The sequence below is a fragment of the Ochotona princeps genome, chromosome 8 (genome assembly GCF_030435755.1).
Source record: "Ochotona princeps isolate mOchPri1 chromosome 8, mOchPri1.hap1, whole genome shotgun sequence".
Lineage (NCBI taxonomy): Eukaryota > Metazoa > Chordata > Mammalia > Lagomorpha > Ochotonidae > Ochotona > Ochotona princeps.
Genome location: NC_080839.1, coordinates 55,718,052 through 55,738,319, shown reverse-complemented (window position 1 = coordinate 55,738,319; position 20,268 = coordinate 55,718,052). Strand labels below are relative to the sequence as shown.

Here is a 20,268-nt window from a genome sequence, read left to right as displayed (position 1 = left end):
GTTTGCGCTCCCTACCGCTACCTGCAAACTCCAAGTTCTGGTTTTTTTGTTTTTTTTTTTTAAGATTTATTTATTTTCATTGCAAATCAGATATACAGAGAGGAGGAGAGAAAGGAAGATCTTCTGTCCATTGATTCACTCCCCAAGAGGCTACAATGGCAGGAGCTGAGCCGATCCGAAGCCAGGAACCAGGAGCCTCTTCCAGGTCTCCCATGCAGGTGCAGGGTCCCAAGGTTTTGGGCTGTCCTCTGCTGTTTTCCCAGGCCATAAGCAGGGACCTGAATGGGAAGTGGGACCTCCGGAATTAGAACCAGCACCCATATGGGATCCTGGCGCATGCAAAGCGAAGACTTTAGCCACTAGGCTACTGCGCTGGGCCCAAACTCCAAGACTTTAAGCTGCTGTAGGTAGGGACAAGTTTTCTCTGGCATTCTAGATAACAAAATAACTAGTACTGCAAGCTGAGCCATGCCATTACTGTCCTAATTAAACTTTCTGATCCAAACAGTAGGCTAGGACTTAGAACCAACTTCACAAGTTCAAATACTGTGGAAAAATTTACTGCAAATCTACTTCAAGACCAACGAAAATGCAAATATGAACTGCAGCCCTGCCAAATCCATTTCTCAATATAAATGCCATGTAAAATTACACAAAGGATCCACTCTAACCCCTTTTACATGGGAATTATAAGGAGGCAGCTTTAAATCCCTCTAGGTATAAATTTATTCTTCTCAGCCAAGAGTTAACACTAATAAATGGAGGATTTACATGTAATCCCTCAAAGCAGACAGACAGAAATTGTCAACTATGCTACGACTTTTTAACTAAGCATTTTAATCTCACTAGTGCAGTCGGGCCATTTAGAGGGTACAATATTTTTAAATGCAAATGCACCACAGTATCCTTTAATATTTTTAAGGGTGAGTTTGTTTTCACAACAGTCGGTAGGAAAAACTAAACACCTACCTTGCCGTTTCTTGAAAATACAGCAGCTGAGACTTTTTTGCAAAGTCACCTTATAAATGCTGCCCTACCCACCTGCAAATGGATGCAACACTCAGGCAAACATGAAAGATATTCAGAGGCTAATAGCGCAATGCAAAGGGCTACACAGTCAAATTCTCTTCCTAGGAGACACTCATTAGCTGCCCAGCAGTCGAGAACCATACTCCGGCTAGGATTCCATCAGCCTTGGCTAATGAGATCTACTCCTCCACTAAGGAACTTCTCAAAATATCAATCCAGACTGAATCAAAGCCTGAACTTACATTATTGCAAGTGATAATAGCCAGTTCACAATTTGTATTAGAGCATGCATCACTGTCAGAAGCTAAAGAGGTAAATTCCTGTGAGAAAAATGGATCCCCTGGCCCGACCACTACGTTCTAAGATTAAAACCAGCATCCGCTCACACACACCACCACCACTGTGGGAATGTATACAAATCTTCAACTAACCACAGGAAAAAAAAAAATCAAAGAATCATTGGCTCAACAAGGAAATGTACTTCATCTAACATCCAATGCCCAAGATAGGATATTTAAGTGAATAGAATTACTTAAGTAATAAAAAATAAAACCCGTACACAAACCTTCAAGCATTCAAAACTTTTTACCAATCAATACTGTTCCAGTTTGTCCAACATGAGGCCAAAGACTGTCACCTAACTGCCACTAAGTCTCACGTGCCAATCTCACAGCCAAACCAGGCTGTGCTTTTAGGGGCAGCACAGTCCTTCTGCCTCCAAATGAACTCCTTTTGAACTGCTTATTACACAACACAGAAAAGATAAGAGAACAATTCCTAAGCTTGCCAGGCAGGTAGAACCATGACCGGCCTTTGTGATGTACTTAAAAACGTAACTTGGTGGCTCCTCTTCTAAGACATTCTCTTTTCCCTGCCTCATTCCGTTTCCCTCCTTAACATTTCAGGATAGAACTTTCCAGTGACAACCCTCATCAAGCAAACAGCTCAGTGTAGAAGCTGAGCACCGCAGGATAGGGGATGGCGTCCTTGCTGCCTTCCGGTTAGAAGGACAACCCTCCCACGGCCCCCTTGCCGCTGGCCGGGTGTCCAGGGCAGGCTGCTCCCATCCCTTCCAGCGCACCGTGCTGCCAGGCAAGCATCACTCACTGTGCCAGGCACGTGACTTCGCTCGCTCTTCCCGTTCTGGGAGCTGCCGTTTTTGAGTTTCTTTTTCTTCTTGGTTGTTTCTTTGTGCTCCTTCTGCTTGTTTTGCACTTCGATCAACACAGAAATAAAGCTGTTTTTCACTTCCTTTTCAAACTCCAGTTCATCCCGTAGGGCCAACTGCTGCACCAGCTCCTCGGAGTACTCCTTAATGGCAGTCTCAATTTCTTCCAGGAGTTCATTTAATTCAGATACTGAGAGCCTTTTCACTCCTGTTGACCAAAAACAAAGTACAGCGGCTGCTGAGATGAAAAGGGTTCGAGACACCTCAACACGGTATTCCACGCCAAAGAGCAAAAACCACTGTCCGTGCAATTCAACTGACTGCCTGTGATCTCAAACTTGCAGGGGGCAGAGAGAGCAGTCACTTCCCACCCGTAACACTTCTATCCTGAAATGTTAAGTAGGGAAACGGAATGAAGCAGGGATACAAAAGCCTAAAAACGCATCTCGTGTCAATCAATCATCCCACAAACAGCCTTTCCAAGGCCCATGGAAAGCAACTACAGACAAGAAACTGCCGGTGATACAGCAGGACCCAGCACACTTCTGAGGTGGGAAGGTGGTATGTGTGCAAAGCCATATGCGCATTTCATCACATACCCCCCCCGACCTGTAAATTCTGCTGAAGGCTGGGAAGATAACAATCCCATTTTCATGTCTTTCAGCACTTTCCCTCGTGAGAGACCTGCCACTAGGGAAGGCCTCACCCCAGTGCCACCCAACACGGAGGCAGCCACTTTAAACAAGTGATGAGGGACCAAGCATGATGGCTCAGTAGCCACTTGCCTTGCAGGCACCAGGATGGCAAAACCAGTTCATGTACCACCTGCTACACCTCCCTTCCAGCCCCCTGCTTGTGGCCTGGGAAAGCAGCGGAGGATGGCTCAAGCCTTGGGACTCTGCACCCATGTAGGAAACCGGAAGAAGCTCCTGGCTCCTGGCTTCGGATCAGTTCAGCTCCTGGCTTTGTGGCCATTTTAGGGAGTGACCCAGCAGATGGAAGATCTTTGTCTCTCTCTCTCTGTAAATCTGCCTTTCCTATAAAAATAGGATGCTTGACTTTGTCTACCAGCGTCAATACCTACAATATCAGTATGCACTTACATAGCAGCATGATGGACTTATGACTTTTTTGAAGGACTATACTACTGGAATAATATGGATGAAATCAGCAGAAGGAAAACGGGGAGGGTTAGAAATCCCTGAGCCTATTGAACTATATGATAAAAAATAAATAAATAAATAAATAAAAGTTAAAAAAAAAAAAAAGAGGTGATGAGGTCATGAGGATAGGCCCTAACAAAGTGTGACTGTTATCCTTATAAACCAGAAGTTTATAACACAGACCTAGGGCAAGTGACAGAAACAGAAGCCGGAGGGAACGCAGCCAGTATCAGGCCAAGTGGGGAGGCCTCCGAAGGGGCCCCTGCAGCCCAGCCAGCAGGCTGCTCTCAGAGTGGCTATTATCCCTGTGGGATAAGCCTCCCACGCTACAGCAGCTCTGACACGCCTACGTGGGAACTCAGTGCCTGAGCGTCATCAAAACCACGCGGCTGGCATCATCACACCCTCCCCACCACTCTGTTCCCAGTGAGAGTCAAGGCACCGTGCGGCGGCCACAGCACGGGCTCCACACGGACCACAGCAGCCGGTGTGCCACGGCCAGGCAGTCTCTTACTCTCTTCGTAACTGCTCATGCTGGACCTCTGCAGAGTCTGGATCTCCTGCGAAAGCATGGACAGCCGGTCAGACTGTGAGGGAGTCTCGTCGTCCTCCAGGTCTGGGGATTCCTGCATCATTTCCTCAATTTCTTCAATCACCTTCCAACACAAACACACAGCCCTGTTAACCAAATATACCGACAAAAATGAACTCGGTCACATGTAGCTCCCCTGAGGCACCAGAAAAACCGTGCATTAGGTTCACCACTAACCACTAACAACGCTCAGGACCCAGTGCTTCGGGTGATCAGAATCTTAGTTTGAAGAGTGAACAAGGCTTATTAAAAAAAAAATTAAACGAATGACTCAGTGGGCCCCACTAGTTCCTGTGATGTGTGAGAAATGGTGCTATGGAAACACGTGATGTACCTCAGACATATGCAGCCAGGACCAGGTCCTAAAGTTACAGCTAAAGAACAAAAAAACGTGCCGTATGCCATACACCAGGGCTCAATCTAAAGCTACTGCATCAAAGATACAACCCTGGATTTAGAACATACATGGAGCCAGCATTTAGCACATACAGGTGCTCTTGCAATGCCAGCATCCCACATGGATGCTGGTTCAAGTCCTCACCGCTCCAGTTCTGATCCAACATCCTGCTAATGGCCTGGGAAATCACCAGAACAGGGCTCAAGTACTTGGGCCCCTGCTTCTCCCATGGGAGACCTAGAAAAAGATCCTGAATATGGCCTGGCCTAGTCCTGGCCTTTGGGCCCATTTGGGGAGTAAACCAGCTGACAGAGATTCTCTCTCCCTGTCCCCCTTTCTTTTTCTACTGACTTTCAAATACATAAATCTTTTCTTAAATTTTTGAACATATAAAAGAAATTATATAGAGAGAAAACGACCACTCTAAAAGCAAAATTTAACAGCAGAAAAAGACTGTGTATTGCTTTAATGAAAGATAAAGAGATATTTCAAATTACTTCTAGAAATGTACAGAGTAAAAAAGTTGCCCAGAGTGGCACAATTTTAGGAACATGTCTGCCTTTTCGGGTGCTTTTACTCAGTTTCGTGTGCTAGCACATAATCCAAAGGCTGAGAAGGCTCTGGAACTCAGAAAACTTTAAAGGTTAGTCAGGTAGATTTTTCCTGCTATGTATTGACTAATTTAACAGTTAAACAACTATCAAAAACCATACAATTAAATGAAAGAGCACAGCATCTTGAGCATATGTAATAGGCTTTAGCAGGGAGGTGGGAATACATTCGAAGGACAACTTTCCAAAGCAGGCGTTATAAAGCTAAACAGTGACACACTCAAGGAGGCGAGAGAATGTGTTTCTCCAAGCCTTAAAAAGCAAGACGGCCTGTGACAATCAGGCAGAAACATAAGGGGATGATGAACTCGCAAAGCCACATCTTTCCCTGCCTATTGGGCTCCACTTCAAAACAGCCCTTCAGCCGATTATTCCTTCGCTTTTTAAGCACCACGCTCTTCCCAGGCCTGGAACAATCCAACCACAAATATGACCAAAGCGCATCAGCAAGCCACATATTTAATGCTCTCTTCCCAACCTTGCTATAATACATCTCTCCTTACTGACCTTGTCTTTCAGACTAAATATAGAGTGTGGCAGAATTCACGGTCCAAGTGGCCATGGAACAGTTTATTTCAGGAGAAGTTCTTGGACACTACAACACAGGTAGGAGGAGTATTCAGAAAATGAGAAAGCTGATTCGAGTGGTTTCAAATGAACACAGGGCTGGCATTCTCAGGGCATTCCACACGAATAATGCTCACTTCTTTCTGCACTTCTGGAATGTGCTAATGATTTTTACACAGGGTATTACAGAAACTTAACTAAGTAACATTTACACAGATAAACTGATATGCCCATGTGTGGGTATAAACCCAAAGAAAATAAGAACCACAACATTTTTTTCTGATTTGGGTTGCAGCAATAACCCTCCCAAACTTGCTGTAAGCTTCAACAATGCTCAAGTGGACATCGTCCCAGTTAGCCTAATCCCACATGCTACAGGCTACAGACTCCCTTTTGCTCCACAGAGGTGTTAACTGTTAGGTCTAGAAGGAGAGGCCAGCAGTTGTCACGGACAGCCACTGCAGGAAATCCTCGGCGCCCTGCACTGATGGCCAGCAACCCCACCTGGTCGGCAGTGAAGAGGGGCTCCTCGTTAACGCAGGACACAATGATCGAATGCATGTCCAGCTGTTCTCTCAGCTCCTCGTCATCTGACGTATCGAAGAGCAAACTGTCAGTGCCCTGAAAACAAAAACATCCACATTGAAAGCAGGACTTTCCAATGCAAAATAGAGCCAACAGCTGGGAAAGGAGAAAGCTGAGGACACAGGATCTGCCCAGAGTCTTTCCTATCAGAGAGGGACTACTGTCACCACTCTGCAACCAGTGTGCACAGGGCTTTATGGCACAGCTCAAGCAGAACCCAGGTAAACACAGAAGGAATACAGTTCTTATTGCCTGGAACACATAAACCATGTGTCGTCTCACTAAATGAGTGCTACTGGGCTCATGGATACAGAGAAAAAGTACTAGCCAGCTGAATGAGGAAAATGTGGGTAAATACAATCTAATAGTAAGACTGGTTATGGGAGCAGGCATTTGGCCTAATGGTTAAACCACTGGTTGGGACACCCGCATACCACCGCAAGTGCCTCGGTTCAAGTCCCAGCTCCAGCCCAGATCCAGCTTCCTACTCAGGCACACTCTGGGATGTAACAGGTGCTCATGGACTTGGGTGCTGCCACCCACACGGGAGACCCATTTGGAATTTCTGGCTCCTGGCTTCAGCCCAACCCAGCACCAGCAGAGTTGGCCATTTGGAGAGTGAAAACAAAGATGGAAAACACCTCCCTGTCATTCTGCTTTTCCAGTACACGACAAAAAAAAATTTTTAATGGTATAAGGATGCATTCATTTTAAAAAGTCCCTTTGAAGAAAAACACATGGAAGGAAGAGATCATAAAGAAGATGTTGCTAAGCCAAGCGGATGAGAAGCATTCTATTCTAGAAGCACTCTCAAGAAGGGCACTAGATTTAGATTAGGTTTGTGGTCATTGCCAAAACATACGAGCAATACCAGGAAACTATTAGAATAAATTTTCATGAGAACAGAAAAAAAAAATTACCCCAGATCATCTTTCCACAGCGAGTGCCAAGCGCATTCAAACAAAGATGGCCTCTGCTAAGGCTGGAATCCCTTTCGGCCTTTGAAAACTAACCTTGGCTGGCATGCGGGTCATTGCTCGTTCTCCTTTCGGCCGAGATGTGCCTTGTCTTTGCTAAATATTCCCATCCTTATGCCAGGACTAGACACAGAGCTGGGAGAGCCGATTCCCTGTGTGAAACTGAAGGCACATCACAGGGAAACTATCCAGGTAAGAATGTGGGATATCCTAGGGCCTCATTCTAGCACAACACTGAATTTAGAAGCATGACATCTTCATTTCAATTTTAAAAATTAACCTTCAACCTAGCAAACCACAATGTTCCTGAATGTTTTCATTTATAAACAATTTTTAAGGATTTATTTATTTGAAAGAATGAAAGAGGGAGAGATTACCCTTCGCTGGTTCACTCGCCAAATGTCCTTAACAGCCAAAGCTGAGCCAATCTGAAGCCAGGAACAAAGAGCTGCTTCAGGTCTCCCATACGGACCATCCCTCACTGCTTTCTCAGGCCATTAGCAGGGAGGTGGACAAGAAGCGCAGCAGCCAGGACATGGACTAGCACCCTTATGGAATGCCAACACCACAGGTGGAGAATAAGCCTGATATACCATTGCAATAGCCCATTTTTCTCATCTTACTGCAAAAAGAAAACTGCAACTCACACTACCAAAAAGAGAAAAACGTACCATAGCTTCAGCTTTTATAATTGGACTAATCTAAAGAATGCTTCTGGAAGGCAAATTTCACATAGCATAGTCATGGAAATAGAAAATTCAGAGTACAGGATACATAAAATCACTAGTCCAGATTTAGACTTTTGATAATACACTATGAATTAGAAAATGAGCCTTAAAGTCCTTGTGGCTCATCTGTTCTAGAACTCTCTGTGCACTACAAACCTTCCTGTGGAATCGAGTTCTATTCCTTGAAACTGGAACAATCATGTCATGGTGGAAAGACAGTACGATGGATGGCCACGTGCACATTTTAATCTATTAAGTTTTCCAGCTAAATCTTTTCCAGTCTGTACTGTATTAAACTCACAGTCTATGTGTTACTACCTTGCATATGCCACTGCTCTGGCATTGAAAAGATGCAAAAGGCCGCACACAGGGACAAGTCTTCAAGATGCAACTTACGAACAGCAGCACGGGACACAGATTTTATTCAGTGAAGATAAATATTCCATTCATGCTGTAATTGTGTTTCTCTTTGAGGTCATACAAGAATTTCTTTACTATTTCTCAACATGTCACATAAAAAAGAACTTGTGGACTAGCTACCATGGCTAGTCCATGACAGTTTTAAACAATTTAGAGAAAAAAAAAATATTTAAAACTAAAAATCTTGGAGCTGATGTTGTGCCACAGTGAGCCCAGCAGCTGCTTGAACATGACAAAACCGTATCAGAAAGTCAGTCCGAGTCCCAGCTGCTCCAGTTCGCATCTGACTTCCTATTAACGCACCTGTGAAGGCAACAAAGGTCGAGTCAAATGCCTGAGCCCTTCGCCCATGTGGGAGATCCAAGCCAGGGTCAAGGTTCCTGGTTTTAGCCTGGCCCAGCCTTGGCTAATACTGCCATTCGAGAAGTGAATCAGTGGATGAAGTCTGCATCTGTCTCTCTGTGTTTCAAGTAAGTGAGTAAATAAAGTTTTTAAAATTTTAGAAGAAATGCTTCAGCCTTAATCCAATTTTGACATTAAAATTGGGATACCATGCAATGTTTCAATATGTGTCAATACGCACAATACCTTGTGCAATGTGCAACCAGGGTATACTTAGCTGTCTCTTCAAATGTTTCACTTCCTTTTACAGCACAAATAACCAAACATTTTGAAAATAAAATAGTAATAACAAAATTACTGAATACAATAGCTGATGCACTTTCCATCATAAGCTCTCACTCTACAGTCACACTGATGAGGCTGTTTGAACGTATGTCTTGGCACTTCCAATGTGCTAGGCCCAGGGGTACTTACTACAGAGACAGATGCAAAAACACCTGCTGCAAAGCCATCATCTAGCACCAGACCCGGAAACATATCAAACAGTAAGACAACACAGTAGTGGTTTTTACAGACACAAAGCACTCTGGGGCAAGGCATCCACGAGACCACACAGCTGAATTTTCCCTTGGGACAGGTAATGAATACTTTGTCCCACAGAGTCGAGTGCACGCACCTTTCTTCCATGCAGGGCTTTCAGCTACAGCTAAATGACCATCTGTCAGAACCACCAAAGGCAGGGAGTTCCCAAGTGGAAGGTGGGATTAAGTGTACTTTAAAGTCCTAAACCAGTAGCAACAAGCTTCAGAGAGGAGGGGAAATTTTAGCTAAGCTCAAAATGATGACTTAGAACCTAAACAAACCGAAGACCAGGATAAGCTAGTGCATTCCTCCTAACTCACTAACTGCTTGGCAAGTAATAGGATCAATGACTGGGATAAAGAGTAAGAAACCCTTATCTAGGACCTGGTGCAATGGCTCAGTGGCTAAATTCCTGCTTTGTGTGTGTCTGGAGCCCATATGGGTGCCAGCTCATATCCTGGCTGCTCTACTTCCCTTCCAGCTCCTGGCCTGGGAAAGCAGTCGAAGATGGCCTAAACCCTTGGGACCCTGCACCCACGTGAGAGACCTGGAAGAAGCTCCTGGCTTCAGATCTGCTCAGCGCCAGCCTTTGCAGCCATTTGGGGAGTGAACCAGTGGATGGAAGACCTTTCCCTTCCGTATCAACTTCTCTCTGTAAATCTGCCTTTCCAATCAAAGTACATCTTAAAAAAATTTATATCTATCACCATGGGAAACACAGTTCATATTCTGCACTTACTAGAAAATATTAACAGGCTTTCCGGAATCATGTATTTAAGAAAATCATGTTCATAAAACATTCACAATCCTATGTTTAAAATATTAGCCCTAATGAAATATACAGCATGCCAGAAGATCTAGCAAGAGTTTACACTCTTATATTATGAGGAAGTTAAACAGTCTGGCCTTGAAGTCTACATAATTTGTCCATATTTCTCATTAGCTTGGGCCAAATGGACACTAACATTCCACTGTAAGTAATTATCTGCACTTTTCTGGTCTACTAGCTGTAATACCACCAAGCTCACACTTTTTTCCCTTTTTAAAGATCAATTTTTATTTTTATTGGAAAGTCAGACTTACAGAGAAAAGGAGAGGCAGACAGAAAGATCTCCCATCCGCTGGTTCACTCCCCAATGGCCCCAAGAGCCGGAGCTGAGCTGACCCAAAGCCAGAAACCAGCAGCTCCTTCCAGGTCTCCCACACGGGTGCAGGGTCCCAAGGCTTTGGGCTGTCCTCGACTGCTTTCCCAGGCCACAGGCAGGGAGCTGCATAGAAACTGGAGCAGTCAGAACATAAACCAGTGCCCACATGGGATCCTAGAGTGTGCAAGGTGAGGATTTAGCCACTGAGCCATGGCACCAGGCCGGAACTCTTGCTTCTTACTCAAGGTATTTTCACTTGACATCAACGTAACAAGAGCAGTAAGCAGGGCCCAGTGCAATAACATAGCAGTTAATGTCCTCTCCTTGAACACACCAGGATCCCATAACAGTGCCAGTTCTAACCCCGGAGTCCCCGCTTCCCATCCAGCTCCCTGCCTGTGGCCTGGGAATGAAGTTGGCGACGACACAAAGCTTTGGGACCCTGCACCAGCTTGGGAGACCTGGGAAAAGCTCCTGGCTCCTGGCTTCGGATTGGCTCAGCTCCAGCTATTGCAGCCGCTTGCGGAGTGAACCATCGGACTGAAGATCTTCCTCTCTATCTGCCTTTCCGATAAAAATAAGTAGATCTTAAAAAAAAAAAAAAAAAAAAAAAGAGAGTAGCAAGCAGAGTAAGTTAGCCACCAACACAGTGAAAAGCCAAGAACTGACAAGCCATTGAAACATTTGCAGGGCTGGTGCTGAGGCACAGTAGGTTGGCCTCTGCCTGCAGTGCTAGTATTCCATATGGTGCCAGTCTGAGTCGCAAATACTCCACTTCCAACCAGCTCCCTGCTTATGATCTGGGAAGACAGTGAAGGAAAGTCAAGTCTTCGCGTCCCTGTGTCCACAGGAGAAACCCAGGAGAAGCTCCTGGCTTCAGATCAGATCAGCTCAGCTCCAGCTGTTACAGCTATTTGGAGAATGAACCAATGGATTGAAGACCTCTCACTCTCTCTCTTTGCAATGTTGCCTTTCCAATATAAGGAAATCTTAAAAAAAAATTTTTTTTAAGATAAAATGTTCCTAATTTTCACAGGAATACATGTCCTCTCCATCAAGCCACTAAATTCATGAAAACGTTAACTACATATTGACATTCCAATACCCTCAACATAGTAAATCAAAGGCTGGAATTCTCCCCAAGTATGCCCGGTACACTAAACACTGTAATACAAGTTCGGGGGAGGAGGATGGAAATCACTCAACAACCTACACAGTTGGTGAAAACGCAACTAACCATTCAGAAGCAAGCGTGTGCAGGGAAGTACAGGAATCTGCTAGCGCAGTGACAGCACCGTAGCCGAGAGGGAACCAAGCTCGGACAGTGGAGGCAACCCACTGACCTCAAGTTAGACACCAATGCTCCCGTATGACTTCCATGATCAAGCCAAGTTACTTAGAACCACTCAAGTCCATCCCCAACTTACCCCTTTCTCGGAGAGGTTCAGGGTTAGCAAATGCAGGGTCCTGGTGTGCGACGACTTCCAGTCCACTGGCATTACATTTCCATAATTTTCTGTCAGGGCATTCCAAATCCTGAACGAGAAAAAAACCACCATCAACCAAACATTGCATAGACCTTTTACTAAGCACATATTCAGTGGCACAGTAAAATGAGGATACCAAGCAACAAAAATTTTAAAAAGGCATTGTTTCTCAGGAAAACATCCACATAGGAAAATCTCTCAAGTAACAATTAATTTAAAAAATTATATATAATTGGGCTATCCAGAAGTCCCGAGGGAAGGTGAGCAGAGGTTAAGAACCTCCCTCTCATAGCTGGTACTTCACGACATCACTTATGTGGCGCTGCTCTACACAACCCGGATACTCACTTAGCCCTCATCCAGCACCAGCAGTGACATCCCATCTCACAGGCGTAAACAGATGTAGAGGCAGATGGAAGAATGCTTCCAGTGGCAACAGGTGCTAATACACTGTGCACCACTGTTTTCTTCTGAAACTCCCAGACACATTGAATGGGTCATAACGTACATCATTTCTCTCAATAAAGGTTAGTTTTCAGGGGCTGGTGCAATGGTTCAATTGGCTAACCCCTCACCTCCAAGTGTCAGCATCCCATGTGGGTGCTGGTTCGTTTCCAGCTCAACCACTTTCCATGCAGCTCATTATTTATGGCCTGGGAAAGCAGCATAGGATGGCCCAAAGCCTTGTGACCCCGTATCCCTGTAGGAGATCCCAAGGGGGCCCCTGGCTTTGGACCTGTTCAGCTCTGGCTACTGTAGCCAACTGGAGAGTAAACCAGCAGATGGAAGATCTTTCTGTCTCTGATTCTCTCTACAAATCTGCCTTTTTAATAAAAACTTTGCTAAGGTTAGTTTGATTTTTTTCTGAAGAAATAATCCATTCTCAACTTTAGACCAAGATGGAATAACCAATCTGTACCACACCAGCCCAAACTCTAGAAATGGCAAGAGAAGCTCACAGTAAGATGCAGAGGTTTTTTTTAGGGTATTTTTTTTTTTTTTTTTTTTTTTTAGAAAGTCAGACATACAGAGAGGAGGAGAGACAGGGGAAAATGTTCCGTCTATTGATTCACTCCCCAAGCAGCTGCAATGGCTGGAGCTGTGCCAATCTGAAGCCAGAAACCTGGAGCTTCTTCTGGGTCTTCCACATGGGTACAGGGTCCCAAGGCTCTGGGCCATCCTCAACTGCTTTCCCAGGCCACAAGCAGGGAACTGGATGGGACTTAAGCCACTAGGCTACCACGCCGGGCCCAAGATGCAGTGTTCCAACCAATGCAGTAGGGTACCTTGTTCCCAAGCAGAACTGGGGGTCAGAAATAACATGAGAAGGGAACTTGACTAAGAATCAGGCAACAAACTCATCTCTATTCTAACTCAAAGAGGAGTCTGAGACTTCGGCCCCTCCCCCGGGTAGGTACCAGCTGCTCTGCCAGAAATGAGAAGCTTGGACATTAAGCACACTCCTTCCAGTGCCATTACTCTACACATTAACTCAAATACGCTGAGTAAGGTCCCATCCCACTCCCACCCCAAAGGGCAACAAACTCCAATTTCATGACCAAAATTCAGGAATCAGTACCAAAGTAATGATCAGCATATAAATGACAATTTTTTTTTTATGGAGAAGCAGCTCAGGGATAAAAATGAAGTGAAAGTGAATTGAGCTAAAGTTAAACACTACGTGAATGAGCGGCTTACTGGCAGTACACATAGATTCCAGAAAAGAAAGAACACAAAACACTTTTAAATTTAAAACAGGTAGGAGTCGGTATGGTAGCGAAACAGGCTCATCTTCTGCCTGTAGCGCCAGCTTCCCACATGGACTCCAGTTCCTATCCTGGCTGCTCCATTTCTGACGCAGCCCCCTGTTAATAGCCTGGGAAAGCAGTGGAGACAGGCTCAGGTCTTTGGACCTCTGCACCTGTATGGGAGACCCAGAAAGAAGTCCTGGCTTCCAGGTTCGGTGCAGCCCAGCTCCAGCCTTCGCAGCCATTTGGGGAGTGAACCAGCAGACATAAGATCTGCGTGTCTCTAATTCTGAACTCCAAGTAAAATAAATAAATCTTTTAAAAAATACTTACAGCAGATATATTAGAGTAAGTCACGAAATACTGGGTGAGCTCTTTATCCCAAAGAGGAAGCCACTGCAATACAATAACATACCTAACACGAGTGCACACATGAGAAGGCAAGTTTTAAAAAAGAGACTTGATTCAATGAATGGGGATTTGGTGCTGACGTGAGAGCACCTGGAGTGGCCACAGAGTAACATCTCAAATAAGAGGGGGCCTCAGCATGAACCTCCAGGAAATGTGAACCCAAAAAGCTCTAGAAAAGTGAATGTTGACCACATGATTCATTCCTGCTCTCCTCTCAGTTGGAATAATGTGATCTCCTCCAAGACCAATTAGCCAGAATTGGAGGCAATGCCTCTGGATTGCTTAATTGTGGAGTACTTGGCCCATAGCCACCTTGTTGAAACATTGTCAAGTACTAACAGGCTATGCCTGGCCACGACCTTGAGCGGGATATTCTAACAGGTGAGGATAGTTATGAGTTTCAGGGGGATGTTTTGTCTGCCCATTTGCTCCTTGCTGAATGAGGTTACAATCAATAATTTTTAAAAATACAATGGAAATGTAATACTTCTCCAGGAAGAGGTAACTGTGGGTGAGTTTGATCTTGCAAGAAAACAAAGGCCACCCACCTGAGCTCCCTAGACCAAGGTCAGAACATCTGCAGTTGGAAGGGCACAGGAAGGAGAAACAACTTCAGTGGAAGATTTCTAGAATTTTCCAATTAAGACCCAAGACCTGCCTCTATCATAAAGTCTTACAACCAGCCATAAACAACTGGCAGCACATGGCTTTCCCAAGGAAATCAAAGTCCTTGCACCACTCCCTTCTAAAACCAAACTCCAGCACTAGTAAGTATAACCTACGTTAAACAAACACTGGGGCCCAGAACAGGTAAATAGCATGCCCTAAGGCAAGGCAGCGATCCTCTCAGTAAAACAACCTGAAACTCTCTCCATTGAAAGCAGCGGGCTTGGCTGAGCAATGAGGAGCCCAGGTGCGAGGCAGGAAGGCTGTGCTGAGCAACCTGGCTCCCAAAAGGAGAGCCATCTTATGCGTTCCCAAATCCACAGATATGCATTACCACCAACATCCTACCATCTACCGAAAAGCAAAAACATTTCAACCTTACATCACCCTAAGACTTAAGCAAGGGGCTAAAATAATCTATTTTTCAGACAGTCCAGAGGAAAAAGCAAAATCGAGGCCCCTTAACAATATGCACAAGCCGCAGAACTGTTTTTAAAAAGTTACTCTTGGTAAACCAAATACATAATAAATTCCCCGTCTTAGTGATTCAAAGTACATAAATACATACTGTCTTGAGAGTGGACTTTGAAAAATACCATCTTTCACCTGCATGCCTCTGTGTATAAAACCCACTCGAACTTTCCCGCTGCTGCATCCTACGGGTGCTCACAGATGAACCAGGAAAGAGGGTTCTCCACACACCAGGCTGTTCTCAGCCCTTTTTTCGATCGCCTGCCCTATTTCCGATGAACCTGCTAATGCACAGGGCTAGGGGGAAAGTCTGGCTGGCTGGACGCCCCTCTCCCCACCAAGGGTTCCTGTTTTACCTCTCAGGAACTCAGCCGCTAGTCTCTCCGTCCCACCCCAGCTTTGGGAAAAACTCCCGCCCAACACCCGTCCCGCTCACTTTAACCTTCAGCCCTGCGGAAGCTCCTTACCCTGTACAAAGCCAAGGCACTCCACAGCCCTCCCACTCACAAGCCCTTTTATCAGCAATTAGGACACACGTGAGGTAAACAATCACAACCCTTGTTAATTAGGTTGCTACAGGGGCTGCCGGTGGTTAAATCAAATGACCCCAGGTCCTCCTCTCTCCCCGTGAATTTCCCAGCATGGCCCTTGGGTAATTATTATTATCCTCTACGCACGGACTTCCCCCCCAGGAGTGAGATGCTGACTTTCACTAGAGCCCTTCTACGTGTCTGCCCCGGAGGCCGGCACGCACTCCTCCGGATTCTCAAGTGGGCGCAAGTGATTCCCGAAGCATCCACGCCTCCGCCGTACCCGCTGCACGCGCCGCGACTACCACCTGCCAGGCAAGCTCCTGCATCCCCCACCCCTCCTGCAGAGGAGAGCCTGCGGTTCCTTTCCCTAGGGATTTCTTCCCGACTCTCCCTCTTTCACTCGTCCGTGCCCGCGCATCCCTGCACTGGCCTACAAACGTTTGTTTACAAATTGACCTCCCACCCTGCGGGACGCCTCCTGTGGCACACCGGGCGCTCAGGGGGTGCCAGCTGAACCAACGGGCGGCCCCAGGCAAGCCCGCCAAGGCTCCAGCTACCGGCTCCCCGTAAGGGATTCCCTCCCGGTCCCCCGAAGCCGACGCCGGGCAGGTGGGGCGGGCCCAGGCCACGGCCCCACGTCGGGGAGACTCCGTGGAGGCGGAAGGAGGGCGCGGGGAGGAGCCACGGACCCGGGGCCCGCCGGCTGGGCCGGGGCAGAAGGGACTCCCGCCCGGCCCCGCGGCCCCGCACTCACTCGTCCCCTGGCAGGAGGCTGCGCTCCGTGATGGGCCGCACGGCCGCCCGCGGGGGCTCGGCGCCCGGACCCGGGGGGCGGAAACACACGCTCAGCTTCTCTTCCAGGCTGCAGGCCAACGCCGGGAAGCCGTCGCCGCCCGTGTCCGCCCCTGTCCCGGCATTACAGTTCTCCTGGTCCAGGACGCTCCGGGCCGGCTCTTGGAACTCATAGAAATCCTGCCAGTCCCCGTCGGCCGCCATCGCCGCCCGGTGCTGCGGCGCGCCCCGCCCGGGCCGGCCTGGCCTGGCTCGGCCCCACCCCCGGGACCCCGGTCAGCCCCTGACCACGCCCCTAGTCCCGCCCCCGGGGCCCCAGTCAGTCCCCGACCACGCCCCGAGCCCCGCCCCCGGGACCCCTGTCAGTCCCTGACCACGCCCCGAGCCCCCGCCAGGCCCCGCCCCCGGGACCCCGTCAGCCCCGTGCCCCGCCTAGCCGCTAGGCCCTGCCCCCGGGATCCCGTCAGCACGGGCCACGCCCATCGATCTCCACCAGGCCCCGCCCCAGGGACCCTGGTCAGCCCTGTGCCCCGCCCAGCCGCTAGGCCCCGCCCCCGGCCTCTGCCTGGCCAGCGGTCTGTGCTTAGAGCCCCTAGCAAGGAAGACCTGTTAACTGCCTTGTGTTGCTTCCTATTTATACTATCATTTAGACAGAACTTTGCACATAGTTTCCCTTTCTAGGAACCTGACCTAAATCTGGCTGAAACGAAGCATGTCTTTGAACTACTTAGCGTGACAAGATTATGTTTTTCTCCAGCCTTTTGTGACTTCCCAAGTAGAAATGGCAGATATTTAAGTGGCACTTGAACTGTGTTCAGCAAATGGGTTCTGTCGCCCACGTGCAAAACACGTGCTAGAGCCTGGGGAGCAAAGGTAAATGATTGTGGGAGTTACTGTTCACAAGGCACTTATTGCCTGACAGTAAACACTAAAGGGGCTTACAACACAGTTGAGTGATAAGACGGACAGGAAATCATTTGTGCAGTATAAAAAGTAAGTGCACTGGAAAAATGGGAAGTTATCACTTCATGCACTTCAGTTTTGCAAGATGTCAAAAGCTGTGGCACAGTGGGTTAGCAAGTCAACATCCCATAAGACTCACAGCGGCTCTGCATCTTATCCAGCTCTCTGCTAAGGCACCAGGAAAGGCAGTGGGAAATGGCCCAAGTGTTGGGTCCCTACTACCCATGGGGGGGACTGGGACAGAGTTCAGGGCTCCTGGTGGTGGCCTGGACTAGCCCCAGTTGTTACAGCAAGTTGGGAAGTAAACCAGCACACGGAAAATTCTCTCCCTCTTCCTCCCTGCCCTTCACTCTGCCTTTCAGGAAATAAATCTTTAAAAGTTGAAAAGTGGTGCTCATTGACCAAAAATGTGAATACAATGAACTACATATTTGAAAATGGTTAAGATGATAATTTTATGTTAGATGTGTTTTATACAATAAAAAAAATGGGGGCAGAACCAGCATAAAGGTTCGATCGACTAATCCTCTGCTTGCAAACACTGGCACCCGTATGGGCACCAGTTCATATCCTGGCTGCTCCACTTCTCTTCAGGTCCCTGCTTGGGGCCTGGGAAATGAGTAGAGGACAGCCCAAAACCATGGGACCCTGCACCCATGTCGGAGACCCCAAGGGGGCTCCTGGCTCCTGGCTTCAGATGGGCTCAGCCCCAGCCATTGTGGCCATTTGGGGAGTGAACCAGAGGATGGAAGATCTCTCTCTCTCCTTCTCTCTATAAATCTGCCTTTCCAAATATAAATAAATAAATATCTTTAAAAGTTGGGGTGTATTTTAAAGGAAATGTGGAAAGGCAATACATTCTCGGGAGTTTTTTTGTTTCCTTGCTTGTTTGTTTTGAAGATTTATTTCTTTTTATTGCAAAGTCAGATATACAGAGAGGAGGAAAGACAGACGAAGATCTTTCATCTGATGATTCACTCCCCAAGCCACCACAATGGCTGGAGCTGAGCCAATCCAAAGCCAAGAGCTGGGAGCTTCTTTGGGTCTCCCAAGCGGGTGCAGATGGGTGCAGGGTCCCAAGGCCTTGGGCTGTCCTTGACTGCTTTTCCAGGCCACAAGCAGAGAGCTGGATGGGAAGCGGGACCTCCAGAATTACAACCCATGCCCCGTTTACAATCCTGGCAAGTTCAAGGCAAGGACTTTAGCCACTAGGCTATCGCGCTTCGCCCAGGAGCAGTGTTTTTGAACTGGAATAACCAAATATGCCATGCAGAAATCAGAGATAACTAGGTTATAAAAGATAAGCATGTATTTTTGAAAAATAACTTTCATGTCAGTGATAGTAAATGACTTTATAAAGGAAACAGGTATTCAGCCCTAGCTGGTCGTAATCCAAGCTAGTCAGAACGTAACAGCACTGAAGTTGACAGGGAAACACTGGGAAGTAGCTCAAACTTATGAGCACGACTCTTTGCCCTGGGAGTGTCAAAGACCAGCTTCCCTCCTACTATGGTATGTTACACATAGTTACAAGGAACCTATCAAGTTGACTCAAACTCCTCCAATTACATACACATGCAGGCAAAAATAAACTGTTCCCCTGGGGTTATCTCTCCACTCATCTGCATGGTGTGTGTATATAAAAGTGGAAATGAAAATTATAGGTCTCAAATGCAGCACTGTCCAATTTTTTATTCAGTTTTAAAAACATGCTCCCAAGATTAGTTCCAGTGATCTCAGAATTTTAGTTTAGCCAACTGTTTCATAAGATGATTTTACTTTTAATTAAATGCAAATTAGGATCACTCTAGAAGCTTGGGCTATCACATAGGGAATATGAGATTTGGATTGTTTTTCTTGATTCATGTCTGCACACCCAGAGTAACCTTGGCATACAGCACACTTTATAAAAATGCTCCAGAGGAATGTGTGAGATAGCTAACTATATTTGTCTCTAGTTTTGTTACTCTTGTCCAAGGTTTTGTTACTTTACCGAAACAAAGTAAGATTAGAAAAGAAACTATACTATTCAACAATGCATCAATGGATGCTTTTGTAAATTTCAAATAGTTACTATAAACATGACAAAGTGACAGCAGAAAACCCTTTACACAGTGCAATATTTGTAATCTGATTGAAGTTATAAAATAGCAACATTTCAGTTCAAAGCCTTAAAGCCTTCTACTCACCTGTCTTCCCATGTGGTGGCTGGAGCTTTCAAGTTGTTCCATGGCCTCCTAGAACATCATATCCGAGATCGATAGCAATTTGTATTTCCTTTAGGTGAGACTCTAAGCTATTAAACCTTGGTCCTCAGGGTCAGGAGCTGGAAAATGGCAGACCTGGAGATTATTGTATCATTGGAAACTACTATCCTGGGAAGGAATTAATGCAATTCTCCTGCAGGGATCTGTGTCTCAGGACAATGGGTGTTATAAAACAGCAAGCCAGAGATCCAGCAATGAAGACACTGCTTTGGATGCCCACATCTCACATTGGAGTGTCTCATACTGGAAAGTCAAGATTTACAGAAAGGACAGACAGAAAGAAAGATCTTTATTTACTGGTCCACTCCCCAAGTGGCTGCGATGGCCAGAGCTGAGCCAATCCAAAGCCAGGAGCTTTTTCCAGATCTCCCACGTGGGTGCAGGGTCCCAAGACTTTGGAACATCTTCAATTGCTTACCCAGGCCACAAGCATGGAGCTGGATGGGAAGTGGGGCCACCAGGATTAGAACAGGCACCCATATGGGATCCAGGCAGATGCAAGGTGAGGACTTTAGTTCTCATGCCAAGCCCAGGAGTGGCTGCATTTGAACCTCAATTCTGGTGCCAGTTCTGCTTTCCTGTTAATGCAGACCCTGGAAAGCAGCAAGTGATGGCTCAAGTGGT

The 20,268-nt window shown here is 46.6% G+C and overlaps 1 protein-coding gene across 2 annotated transcripts in view; it reads right to left on the bottom strand.

Moving 5' to 3' along the window:
- LOC131481021 (fasciculation and elongation protein zeta-2-like) overlaps positions 1-16,660 on the bottom strand; it is a 48,086-nt gene extending 31,426 nt beyond the window's left edge. The window contains exons 1-5 of one of the 2 annotated variants that reach the window (XM_058668093.1): positions 16,377-16,660; positions 11,734-11,842; positions 6,032-6,148; positions 3,875-4,016; positions 2,137-2,405 (exon numbers count right to left, since the gene is read on the bottom strand). In XM_058668093.1, coding sequence (XP_058524076.1) covers positions 2,137-2,405; positions 3,875-4,016; positions 6,032-6,148; positions 11,734-11,842; positions 16,377-16,618 — 879 coding nt within the window. In that variant the 5' untranslated portion in view covers positions 16,619-16,660. The remainder of the gene's footprint in view (positions 1-2,136; positions 2,406-3,874; positions 4,017-6,031; positions 6,149-11,733; positions 11,843-16,376) is intronic. The other variant, XM_058668094.1, reaches the window with a different exon arrangement.
- Between the last annotated feature and the right edge of the window lie 3,608 nt (positions 16,661-20,268).